Source organism: Rhinolophus sinicus, chromosome 17 (assembly GCF_057876585.1).
Source record: "Rhinolophus sinicus isolate RSI-liver-muscle chromosome 17, RSI-T2T, whole genome shotgun sequence".
Lineage (NCBI taxonomy): Eukaryota > Metazoa > Chordata > Mammalia > Chiroptera > Rhinolophidae > Rhinolophus > Rhinolophus sinicus.
In genome coordinates this window covers 195,142,737-195,156,362 of record NC_142517.1, presented here as the reverse complement: position 1 = coordinate 195,156,362, position 13,626 = coordinate 195,142,737, and the positions used below count along the sequence as shown (strand labels likewise).

General features: G+C 47.3%; 1 protein-coding gene across 1 annotated transcript in view; it reads left to right on the top strand.

Moving 5' to 3' along the window:
* The first annotated feature begins 358 nt into the window (after positions 1-358).
* The window catches only part of MARCHF4 (membrane associated ring-CH-type finger 4), a 91,897-nt gene continuing 78,629 nt past the window's right edge, over positions 359-13,626 (top strand). Inside the window, exon 1 of the mRNA XM_019727053.3 lies at positions 359-880. Coding sequence (XP_019582612.2) covers positions 359-880 — 522 coding nt within the window. The remainder of the gene's footprint in view (positions 881-13,626) is intronic.

Genomic DNA, 13,626 nt, shown 5'->3' with positions numbered 1-13,626 from the left:
AGGCCCTAACAGTCCATCCTCAACATTTAAAAAATTGTCCTGCCCCTACTGGTGCCCCCAGGTCAAAGGCAGAAAGGAGGCATCCTGAGCACAGCCTAGGGTTGGGCTAGGAGTGGGGGTGGAGGGCAAGAAAACCTTTTCTTTTGTTGGGCTTTCCAGGTGAAGTTCAGAATCAGTGACTGGTGGTTCTCAGTCCTGGGGCAATTCATTTGCTGCTTGGAGGGAATCTAAGAGGAGCCAGCGAGAAGGCAGCCTCCCCCCGTAACACAGATACGCTCTGGAACCCCCCAAAACCATCCTATCTTCTTCTGCAAAGACTACGGCTGTCCCTCCTGGGCTCTCTGCTTCCACTGGGCACATGCTGATGTCCCTGAGCTGGCTGCTTTGGTGGTGGTGCTGCTGCTACTGCTGTGCCTGGTACGGCTGTGGACTGTGCACCCCAGCTCCCCAGATGTTGCACCACCAGGGTCTCCTCAAGTGCCGCTGCCGCATGCTCTTCAATGACCTGAAGCTTTTCCTACTGCGGCGCCCCCCTCCAGCGCCCCAGCCCATGCACGGTGACCCCCAGCCCCTTGGTTTGACAGCCAACAACAACACCCTTCCGGCTCTGGGTGCCGGGGGGTGGGCAGGCTGGAGGGGCCCTGGAGAGGGCGTTGGCAGGGAGACCCCTCCTCTGCCACCTCCACCACCTTTGCCGCCTTCTTCTGTGGACGATGACTGGGGTGGCCCAGCCACAGAGCAACCTGCCTCGCTGCTCAGCAGTGCCTCCTCAGATGACTTCTGTAAGGGGAAGGCTGAGGATCGCTACTCACTGGGCAGCAGCCTGGACAGTGGCATGAGGACCCCACTCTGCCGCATCTGCTTCCAGGGGCCAGAACAGGTGAGACCATTTTCCCCTTTTCCTGCTTCCTTGTGGTATTTCCAGCTCTTGCAGGTTGCTACTTGCTTACTTGCCCTGGGGAACCGATATGTTGTCTCTAATGTGAGGACTATAAGTTTTAAGGGCTCCACAATGGTGTTTCTTGTGCTTAAGCCAAGAGGTGTCTGGTTTCTGGTGGGTGGCTCAGGTGTATCTCAGTTTTTGCATTTTCCTTCCAGTGCTAGTATCTTCACTTCCACGCAACAATTCCATAAGTGTCCTCAGAATAGAGGATCCAGAACTCAGAAGTAATGAAATGAAGAAACTTGGTGGTATTCCCATGCTTGTTGCCGAGATATACTTTCATCTGATTTGCTGTTAGTGACATTTTCCCCAGCCCATCTTTAGTCCTAGATTCAGACTTCTTCACTCTCTGAAAGTGTGCAGAGATCTCGTCCACTTACCCTGTTCTCACAGACTGAAACCCAACAAGCCTGTGCCTGGTCTTTCACTTTGAGTCTACCCCCTCCCTTATTATATTGCATCCTCACAGTGTGTTTTAGTCACTGCAGAGGAAGTAGAAAGGGATTCTAGGTCCAAGAAGACTGCACAGTTTGCTAAGACATTTCTTGGCAGACTCAAGTTTTTCCTAGGTTGAAATCAGGTAGGTAGATGGGATGAGAGTGAGTTTAATGGGATACAGAGAAGCTAGTAGGGAATCTTGTGATATCTATTCCCCTTCTTAGGCCTGCAGCACATCAAGTTAGAATGTCTCTTTAACTGTCCCCATCCAGAATAGGGGATGGCAAGTACTTCATCCTTGGGAGGACCACAATCTTCCCAAGTCTGAGTGTTCCCCCTACCCCATTCATTCAGACGTTCACAGACATACTCACCCAACCCCTTCCAGCTCCACTTCCAATCTAGTGTCTGCAATGATGGACAGCATGTGCACATTCCTCTGGAGTCATACATTATGGAAGCACTTTCCACAGACTTCCAGGTAGGAAAGGTTCACCCGAAAATCTGATCCAGTTAGTGATGCCGGAGAAAGAACCTTCCATTGCACCCTGGCCAGGGTTATGTGGTCACATCAGCCACTTCTTTACTGGTTTCCCAGCAGTGGAGGGAAGGCTTCCGGGTGCCCCTTTAACAAGTGGCAGTTCAGCAGTGTGCCTGGGTGGCCCTGGTGCTTGTTGAGGGCTCGCTCTGTGAGAGGCAGGCTTAGCTGACATTACCATTCATTTTATCTCTGCTCTGCACGGGGAAAGCACTTCAGGGACAGATGATGACTGGGGCCACCACCTGGGAATTATAGGGGGGGATGATGGAGATCTCAGTGTGAATAAATGTCTCTGAGAAGCTGAAGACTGGATTCCTCCCTCTTGTGATGAGGATTGCCTGAAGTCACAGATGAAGTACTGCCCAGAGTTGAGGACTCCTGTTAGACGAGACGGTCCAGGATTCTTGCTCAGTGCCCTTCTGTCAGCCCTTCTCTTTACTTCTGGTGCTGGGCCTGCAACAGAGACACAAGGTGGAGTGGCTTGGCCGAGAGCAAGAGTGATGCCTCACTTTGAGGTGTGCCCGGTCAGTATCTTGCCCCATCAGGAGCCTCCTCTGTTCCAAAAGGAGGAATTATTTAGCTTCTGAACTTCTGAAACTGTTTTCCTTCTCCCCTACGGGCTGGCTCAGGCCTGCATGTCACAGGGCCTGCTGGGAGTGTGGCTTCTGGCAAGAGCACCCTTGTCTGTAGAGAACAGGAGCCTGTTCATTCTGGATGGTATTTCACCTGCTGTATGAACTTCAAATCGCATCATGCCTCTGGGCCCCTGTTCCAACTACTGTGCATTTGAGACATCTTTTTTGTCCCCTTTCCTTTCCTTATATGTGTTGGCAGGATCCGGGAGATAATGAACATGAAAATGCCTTGAAAGGGATTAATATACAATGGTACATATTTTGATCATGGAAAAGCAGTATTTTGTTGGAAAAAAGGAAAAGAATGAGATCCTTAGGAAGGGTGTGAAACACCCTCCTGTGATACAGCGTTTGGTCGGAGGTTAGGAGCTTTCCTTTCTTGTTCCTTAATTTTGTGAAGTGTCATAATAAAGCCCTGAATAATAAAAAAAAGCTAACACCAATAAAGAAATGGGCTCTATTATTATGTGGGAGAAATAGCACATCATGTCGGCGCTAGGACTGGATCAAATCAAACACTTCCTGCATATGATGATTATATTTGGGGGTTTGCTTTATCTGTGCAGGAGCCAGGAAATTCTAATGAGACTGGGTTATAGAAGTAACAAGAGTAACGTGGGTTAGATGTGGGGAACACATTTTCTCACTTTTGCTCATTTTTCTCCACGGCATTTCAGGAAAGGAGGAAAGGAGACAAAAGGGGAGGAGATAGGGAAAACTTTCGAGAGAGGGAAAGAGGGGCAGAGGTGTGGGGGAGAGAATCTGAGGTTTCAGGATCTTAGTTTCTGTTCAGGGAGAAAGCTGTCCAGCAGTTGTCCACACGTGGCCCTGAAAGGACTGTAGACAGTCTAATCTCAAGGGGTGAGTGTCTTGGATTTTTCCCTGCCCAAACAAAGGAACCGAACAGCTCCCCAGTCGTTTGCAACTGGTCCAGGGGCTAAAAGACTGCCAACAACAAAGATATGGTCTCTTCCTGCCAGGGGCTTATAATGTATGTGCTGACGGGAAACTGAAGCATCCAGTTAGTGCCACATATCTATAAAAGACTTCGCACCCATTCATTCATGCATGCATTTAGCAAATATGTATTGGGCATCTACAGTGTGCCAGAAGCTGTTCCAGGCACTGAGTATCCAGTAGTGAACAAGGCAGGTAGGATCCCGGCTCCCCTGAATCTGACAGTCTAGAGGAGATGCCGAAATAGACAAATAAACTAGCAGATAACATGATATCAGTGGTGTTGAGTGCTGTGAGGAAAGTGAAAGAGGACGGCTGTCCATGAGCACTGTATCTAATGTAGCTGCATCTTTCCCAAGACCACCCTTTCGCTCTTGGCTAACTCATTTGCTTAAGAATAAAGCTGACACCTAAATGATGAGAAGGACCAAGCCATGCACAGGTCTGGGGGAAGAGTATTCCAGGTGGAGGGAACAGCAGGTTCAAAGGCCTAAGTGTGAACAATCTTAGCACATTTGAGAAAGAAAAGAGAGGACAGGAAGAGGGAGAGGGACGGGGTGTGAGCAAATGCTTGGAGAGCCAACCTGGCTCTGTGCTGGAAAGCTCACCGAGCACAGTCTCCTCCTCTCAGATAGTCATTCAGGTTGGACAGGGGTCAAGGATCCACGAGCGTGTTTCTAGTGGATCCATTTCTAGCTGCACTAGTTTACTCTGAGGGACAGCGGGCCATGGTGGGTAAGTGGAGGCCTCTGAAGCCAGATGGCCCGAGATTGAGGCCTGAACAAGTTGCACAGCGTCTCTGTGCCTTGGGTTCCTCCTTTGTAAAACTGGGATGACAATGACGGTCCCCACTTCAAAAGGTCATTCTGAGCATCAGATCAGTCAACACAGTGAAAGCAGCCCTGTCACAGTGTGGTGTCATAGTTGTAGTTGTCGTCGTCTCAGAAACAAGAGAATGTTCCCCCTGCCTCACTTAGGAGGAAAAATGTGCCTGGCTGCCAGGCTGGCAGGAGGATTGCTGTGATTGTGGTCTGGCGGTGGTGGTAGGTTGTTCCCTGTGCACTCACGATACTCTAGATGCAGACTGCTGCGCCTCTGTCTCCATCATCAGAAGTCTTCATTCAGTGCCTACCAGTGCCTGCAGCTCTGCTGAGCAGGGTCTGGACACGCAGGGCCGGTGTGGCCCTGCCCCCTGGGAGTTTCACAATCTAACCCAGACATCACAGAGGCTGGTAGAGATCAAGAACACAGACAGGGAGTCGCAGGTGAATCGCCGTAATATCGGGTACAAGAAAGGGATGCATGTTGAAAAGTGACTAGCGTGTGGGGTGCCGATTCAGAGAGACAAGCGGGAAAATTTGCTACCTTTTCTCCAATTAGTCAGAGGAAAGCTTCTCTGTTGCTGCTGAAGAGCAAGTGAGATGAAAGAGACAGGCTGAGTTTAGACAGCTGGAAGGAGAAGAGATGTGAGACGCGTGGATACCTTGACAAAGAGGTGAAACCACCTCCCAGGTTGGGTCAGCTGTGGAGCGCCTGGAGGTGGGCACAAAGGTGCAACCCACCACGGCTGTGGTGGTGGTGGTGGGGGCACCTGTTTTGGACCTAATGGAAAGCAGGAAATGAGTCTGGAAGAGTTGAACAGGCTTGGTCTCTGTCTTATTCTTCCTGGGGTTCGTTTCCCTGGAGCTCTGGCTTCAGAAGGGGCAAGAATAGTATAGAATATTTTAGTTGGTGTTTTGGATTCCTGGAGAGGAAGAGAAGGGCTTTGGAGGGCTCAAGGGGACCTGGAGACCCCAATATGCAGTGAGAACCCTAGGAATGGAGATCAAGTAGAGCCTTTTAGAACAGACCCAAATGGTATATTATTTTCCTTAGCACTGTGGTTCAGTTTTCCGTTTCTTTGTATGATCATTTAATTAATATCTGTGTCCACAAAGACTAGACCCATCCCCAACATTCATGGACCCTTGGGCAGGAATATACATGGAGGCTCACATACCATAGGCTAAGATATTTAAACATAATAAATCCAGCTAACAAACTATTAAACAAAACACATTTTATCCTTCTATCCTGACAACTACACCTTCAAAACATCCTGGAAGACAGGTTTAAATTTGGAACTGCAGAGTCCTCTGAGTTCTGGGCCAGCCAGATGGGGATATCTGGCCCTTAGTCTACAGGCTGCTGTGATTCTCTTTCCACTGCTGGCTCCATCCCTCACGATGATGAGTTTTGGCCACATGTGTGTGGAGACTCCAGCTGGCTTGTCCAAGCTCTGTTCATACCACCCCCAAAACGCTGTCTCTTGCCCCTCTCCCTTTGAACCTGAAGAAAAGAACCTTGAAGGTTCTGGGAGCAGGCTCATGACTGAATAGGCAGGAATTCCAGGGTTTTAGGTCATTGGAGCATGTTCTAGAAAAGGGGCGTGACTCCTTGACCCTGTACACTCTTCACCCTATGGGAAGGGTGCCGCTGAGGAAGGGCCAGAGTGGGGCCCCCTACAGTAGGGGACCCTCTTGTCTGGTTCTAAGGGAGGCCCTACAAAGGGCCTATGAGATCCCTGGAAGCAGCCACGTGTGTATTTGCTCATCATTGGGTCACCGCTCCCAATCCAGTGCCTGGCACCTGCTTCATGCTCTATAAGTATTTGTGGAATGAATGAGCCTCTAGAGTTCATCTAATGCGCAGCTCCACAGGTAGGGGAACTGGGGAGAACAGGCTACAAGGGAACGACATACTTGCTGGTATCCAGTGCTGAAGGTGTGCCGTGTAGCAGCAGGCGCCCATGTGCTCTGTGGGCAAAAAGGGCAATGCCTTGGCCAGTGATAGACTCTCCAGAGAAGCCAGCTTGGGTTTTCATATTAGATAGCACTTTCTCTCCAACCCATCCCACGATAGTATAATCTGCTTTAGAACGGGGCACAAGTGGCTGACTGGGACTAGTGAACCTCAAGACGCCTTCTGAGCTTCAGATGCCTCTGCTTACCCACCATGGCCCCCTGTCCCTCGGAGGGAACTAGTGCAGCTAGAAATGGAGAGTGGAGTGTTGCTGACGGGGCTTTCGCCCCACACTCTCATGGATCCTTGACCCCTGTCCAACCTGAATGAACGGCTGAAAGGAGGAGAGTGTGTATCAGCTTTCCAGCACAGAGCCAGGTTGGCTCTGGAAGCACTTATTCACAACCCGTCCCTTTCCCTCTTCCTGGTCTTTCTTCTCTTTGTCAGACGTGCAAAGCTTGTTCACACTTAGACCTTTGAACCTGCTGTTCCCTCCACTTGGAATGTTCTAGAAACAACTTTCTCTAGAAAATTATTACAATGAGATTGCTTGGGGGTCCAGAGAGATTTTACTATAATCAGAAAGAGAATGAGCCTGCACCCCTTTCTAATTGAAAGGGTCATCTCATCCCAGGATCTGGTCTCAATGTATATAGCACGTGGCACGGGCAAATGTGTCTTCAGCAAAAGTCACAAAGAATAGCCTCTGTCCTGTGTTCGTAGAAAACCCAAGTTGTTGGCAATCACGTGATTGCTGCAATAATGAATTTACATCATGCACATACCACAGTAGGAGAGCAAACACTTCATGAACGATAGGCAACAGATACCATCATGGATCTAAGGATGCCAAATTCTCTCAGAAAAGGGGAAGCCCAGTTACCCCACCCCCAGAGTCATGACTGGGCTATTTTTACTTTCCCATCCGGGTTTTTCCACCATAGTTTTTCAGTTCCTACTTCAGCCAGTCCTGGTCTTATTTAACCTAGAAATCCCAAGGACCCTTTCCTCTCTCAGGGTTCTCTGATTCTTTATCGGGAGATGACGTAAGGATGTTCCGACGCCACCATCAGGTCCCTGGCTATTTCCCAGATTTAGCTATTATTTACGGGTACACACATGCACATGCAAACACACAAATAAAACACCGAATATATCTATCTCACTTCCACAGACAGAATTAGGGATTGGAGGAGGGGAGACACCTGGTGTCTGGGCAGTTGTGGAGTGAGTCTCACTTCAGTTGTCTGTACACCCACTACACAGTGTGCACTTTGGAGCAGTGCTTCTTCACTTGCCAGTTTGAATCTGCTTGTGGTGGGTTGTCTAATTGATTGGGTGTGGCTTCCAGCTGAGTACCCCATACAGAGAGTTACTTAATAAAGGTGATAGGGCAGGAGTGAAATATGCATTGCTAAAGCGCCTGGGAGAAGAAAGGAGAGATATTGGAACTCTCTCAATCTCTCTCTCCCCTACGCCCCACCTCTTTCTCTGTCCCTCCCTCCCCTTCTCTCTCTCTTTCCCAGCTGGTATGTTGGAGAAGCCCAGCTGTGGCCTGTGAGTTGGGGGAGGGAGAGTAGTTTCCAGGGGGAGGGTATACTCCAAGGAGTGTGGGAATGAGCGAGCTGCTTCTTGTTTGCTGGGAAGGAAGCCAAGTTGGAATTGAGCCCGGATGTAAGGGAGCTGGCAAGTGAATGGTGTGTGGCCTGAGCTGTATACCATCCCCCTCCGAGATGTATCATAGGGAAGTTAGAATCTACGTGTGCATTTTACATTTAGTACACATGCAATACTTCCTTCTGCATATGTTAAAAGTAAAAAATGGGGTGCACATGGGACTGCCTGCCTAATAACAAAACAGGCAAAATTGAGTAAGTTACAATTTGAGTTCCAGGTAGATGCAAACCATTAAAAAAAAGGATCTGCAAATATGGGCTCTGTCCAAGCACAGGAGGGAGACCCCAGTCTTTGACCCAGCTCATTGCTCTCATGAAGATTTCTCCAGGGCCCATGCTCAGAGGTGTTGAGGAGGATAAATCAAATTAGTTTCCTTCTTTATGGAAAGCTTACTCTGGATGTGGTTGAAGAGAATCAACATCAGTTTCTCCAAAAGAAGCTTCTTGAAGCCACCCAGTGGCTAGCAGAGGGCTCTGGATACGGTAGGGGCTCAGTGTTTCCGAACTACTCAGTGTTTCTGAACTACTAATGTTGATCTTTCCCCCTCCCTCCTGGCACGTGTTCATTCCAGATTAAGAGCGCTGTGTTTTAGGTCCCTGGTGTAGATATGGTGGAAGGTGTATTTGTGTGTGTGTGTGTGTGTGTGTGTACACGTACACGTGTGTGTGTATAAAGTAAAATGCCAAGCAAAAGGGATATGGAGGGTCCCTTGAGACCCCTTCCACCCCGTGAAGCCTCATTTTCTTATTCTGTGATGACAAGTACTGATGGCTCTTGTCCTAGTAATCGCAGTGACCGCTACTCTGGCTGGAGACCACTTGGCCAGGAGAACTTCTCCCATTCTATTGCAGAACAGTGGGAAGAACAGAGGCTTTGAAGTCAGAAAGACATGGATTTAAATCCCAATTCGGACCCTTCCCAGCTAGGTGATCTTGGGCAACGTATTTAACCAGCCTGGACCTAAATTTCATTGTTTATAAAACAGGAATAAAATACTGAGCTTGAACACTTGTTGTAAGGGCGTGGGCATGCTCTATTAAAGTTCTAGGCACACAGCAGCTGTTTATTCAGTGGGAGCAATATTTACCCTATTCTGTCAGTGTTTCTCAGGGACCTGGAGTGGGGCCCCCAGGTAACACGGCTGCCTTTCCTACTACCCTCTCTTACCAGAGCCTTAAAAATCAGACACTCGCACAAAGGCTGTAAGTGCCCCGCTTTGACGGCAGTAAGCCCCCCGCTGTTTTTGTGCCTGACACCAGGGATGCAGGTTGAGATCCAGAGTCTCTGTTGGGCAAACTTTTGCCTCAGTACTGCATGACTCTGTCTTCTCCTGCCTGGGTCCCCCATTCCCAATATAGTTGTCTTGCTCCATCTCCATCCCCACCGTGTTCCTGACAGACCTTGATTAAGCAGCGTTCTCTGCCTGGCAGGAGCTATGCAGAAAGACACTTTCCTGGGCTCTGGGTCCCTAGAGAGCAAGAGCAGACCAGCATCCCGAGGAGCATGTAGAGGAAGTGGCAGAAAACACTGCTCCACATGTGATGACAGCAAGCTGTTTGCATCCAGGGCAGTCCCTAGACTCTTGTTTCTGAAAGCCTGGGGTGGGAAAGGTACCCCAGATAGACACAATATGAAATCACGTTGATCTGCAAGTGTTCTCTTTCCATTGTTCTCTTTCTAGTTTCCCCTCATGCTTTATGATTATGTCCAGGATAAAAAAAAAAAATCACTGGAGTGATGAGCTGCCTTTAACACCTTTCTAATGCTTGCCAATCTCCTTTGTAAACAAAGAGAAGAGGCCTCCGGCTCAGAGCCTTTGGATACACAATAATATCTAACTAGAATTTGTTCATCTTGTTTTGTTTGTGTGTGTCTATTCTTTGTTTTTAATGAATAGACTTTATTTTTTAAAGCAATTTTAAATTTGAAGCAAAACTGAGGTGAAACTACAGAGTTCCCATATACTCACCTGTGCTCCTCCCCCCACCCTCTCTCTCCCCAAACATCAACACTCTGCAACAGGATGGCGTGTTTGCTACAATGGATGAACCAAAATTGACACGTTATCATCCAGAGTCCATACTGTGTTTCCCGAAAATAAGACCGCGTCTTATATTTATTTTTGCTCCAAAAGATGCATTAGGGCTTATGTTCAGGGGATATCATCCTGAAAAACCATGCTGGGGCTTCTTTTCTGGTTAAGTCTGATTTTGGGGGAAACACAGTAGTTTCCATTGGGGTTCGCTCTTGGTGTTGTATATTCTAAGGGTTTTGACACAGGATGATGCTGTGGACCTACCATTATAGTGTCATGCAGAGTAGCTTCACTGCCTTAAAAATCTACCCATTCCTCCTTCTGCTCCCACCTGGAACTCCTGGCCTTTTGCAAATTGTTATATAGTTGGAATCATACAGTATGTAACCTTTTCAGATTGGCTTTTCCCTTAGTAATATGCATTTACAGTTCCTCCATGTCTTTCCGTGGCTCAATAGCATATTTCTTGTTAGCACTGAATAATAATATTCTGTGGTATGAATGTACCACAGCGTGTCTATTTCTTTGGTAAATATTACCAATTTTTTATTTATGGTGGTGACCATAAATAAAAAATCTCCTTTATAAATAAATCTATTAAAGTAAAACTGGGAGGCATTTAGAGAAATTTGTTAAGTATAAAGGAAATAATAGTATAGATGGTACATGAATATATTGAAAAGTGTAAGTGACTGAAGTTTGGGTAACTCTGAACTGGGCTGCACACTAGAGTAGTTCGGAAACATTTGTGGGCCTCAAGAAATGCCCAGGAAGAGGGAAAATGCAGAGTTGCAGGCCATGTTCCCAGGATGGTGCCCCGGAGTCTGCATTTTCAGTTCAGTTTGGCAATTCCGAGGTAGGTGATCACTTCAGGAACACTGTATGAGACAGCAGTGTGTGGAGGCAGCTACATGGGGAGAAGAAAGGCCTCCACCAGCCCGGAGCTTCCCAGACAACACGGAATAGGGGTGTGGGTGCTAGAGGAGGCGGGAAGACTTGGCTGGGAGGGCATAGGACCATGTGACATGGAAGTGACATATGTCCCTCTGGGTAGGGGCAGGAAGGGATGCCTGTTTCCTCTCTCCGACCCTGCCTCAGTGATCTGAGGCCTGTACGTTTCAGATGGGATAGCCACAAGATGGAAAAGTCTAACCCACGTGGGACTGTAACATGAGGGAGATGCAAACTTGACTTGTGTGAGGACACTGAAATTTGGGAGTTTCACTGTTGCTCTGCTAATGTTAATTTCCCTGGCTAATATAATCATTAATTCCCACTCCTGAATTACGTTTAGAGGCTATTCTTGAGCGAAGTCGAATCAGGGTGCTCCCTGGGGAAGTGCCAGCGTTCCAGAGCAGGACAGCAGATGGTACACAGCTCACTCCCTCACAGCTCACTGAATACAAACAATGAAGTGCTGTTTCAGCTCAGGAATGACATCACTTTGGCCTACACCTCACTGGCTGGATCTACAAAAGTGGCTCTGCCTAATAGCAATGCATGTGGGGAGTGCCATCCTCCTGGGTGCCTGGAAAGAGAGGAAATCCAGGTATGGGTGAGCTCTACAAGCGTCTGTCTCAACAATATTAGTACCTCTCTCTTAGCCTTGTTATGAGGGTTAAATGAGATTATACACACCAAGCATTTAGAACACTGCCGGACCCAGAGGAAGCACTCAATAGATAGTAGTTTTGTTACTGTTTCCTCATCTGTAAAAGGAAGGGCTTGTACTCAGGAATATCCAAGGATCTCCTTGTTCTGTTGTCCTCTTTTATGCCATATCATGGAGCATTACTTGGGGCTGGTGTAGACCCCACTCCTCTATCTATTGATAGAATAAGTCTCCCAAGGAGAATGGACTTTGAACTGGCCTTAAAGATGGAAATCAGGGAAAGAATTTGGAAAATGGGAAATGAAGACTGTTCCAGGCATAGGAACAATGGAAGCAGAGACTCAGAGATGTTTTTGAAGAAAATTAGCAAAGTAAATAAGAATATGGGGCCTTCATTGCCAAGTGGAACTGCTTTCAAATCCCAGTGTTGCTGTGCATTAGATGTGTGACACTGGGCAAGTCACTTACAGACTCAGACTCCTCATTTCTCCCACTGGACAATGGGAATGACAGTAATAGTATCTGTGTCAGACGCTGTGAGGCTCAAATGATGTAATGCATGCAAAGCTCTTGGCAGAGTGTGGAATGCAAACATACAATCCATTCGCAAACACGCGTCCAACGTTAATTCTTGAGCTTGTTATCTGACCTCACCAGCTCTCTGTTGTCTTCAAACTTTCTTTGAGAATTTCTGCATTGATGTGTGTATGACCATGGGCTGCTGACCTTAGGAGAAGCTGCCGAGGTATCACAGGGGTAGGTGAAACTAAATACACATGATGTCACAGATCTACACACTATTTTTCAAATATATGTGGAAGCCATTGCGATGAACAAAGTCAAGAGCCTCCTTTAGTGCAGCGTCTTGTCAGTGTGGTTTTCTCAATCAATAAAATCAATAAAGTACAACTATCGTCACTTGAGGGTTTGTGAAACTAGAAACGTTAAAAGGGATCGAAATTGAGGGACACCCTACAAAACAACTGACCAGTTCTTTCCCAAAGTGTCAAGGCCATGAAAGAGGAAGAACAGTGGGAGAAATATCCCAGATTGGAGGAATCTAAAGAGATGTGACAATTAAATAACAATGTGTGATCTGGACTGGATTCTGGACCAGATAAAGGACATCAGTGAGACCGTTGGGGACATTGGAATAAGGTGTGTAAGTTAGTTACTAGTATCATATCGATGTTAAGTTCCTGGTTTTGGTCACTGTACTACAGTTCCATAGACATTATCCTTTGGGGAAGATACGTAAAGGGTTTATGGGAACTCTGTGCTATTTCTAAAATGTTTTTAATGGATCTGAAATTATTGCAAAATGAAAAGTTTAAAATAAAAATAATTTAAATGGGAGGGGTGTTCTCATCCTTGGAAAACTTGGGAATTCCAAGTATAGGCAAGAGAGCATGGGTTTGGGGGTTAGAAAAATTTGGGTTAGAATCCAGGCTCTGGCACCTCCTAGCTGTGTGGCATTGGGCAAAATCAATTAAAGTCTCTGAACTACAGTGTCTTCTATTTGTAACATGGAGCGAATAAAAAGAAATGCTTCATAGAATTGTTGTGCAAATTGAAGTAAACAGCACTTACTCCATTCAGAGCATGAATGGGACTCCTGATACGGCAGTAGCCCTCTTTCTAGCCTCTCCTCCTCTGTCTATCCAAGGAGGATGAGACAACAAGCCTCGTACATTTCTCTAGGTCTAAGTACTGTGGGCTAAGTGCTTTGAGAGTGACCCCTGAGCAGTGAAAAGTGTCGAGTTACAGGAAAGTTCCCAGCATGGGATCTAAAGCATATAAACAGAGTTATTCGGCAGCAGCAGAAACGGGCTGGCCATTGTGCCGTGTCTTTAATACCTTATAAACTCACGCCCCAAAAGCAGCACTTGGCACACTGAGTGAGTGTGGGTTGTATATTTTGATTCTTCCTGTGGCGATCCCTCCAGGACCCACAGATTTACAGCTCTGTGGAGCAATGTGCTACTTGTGAAAGAAAAGCTTCCTAGT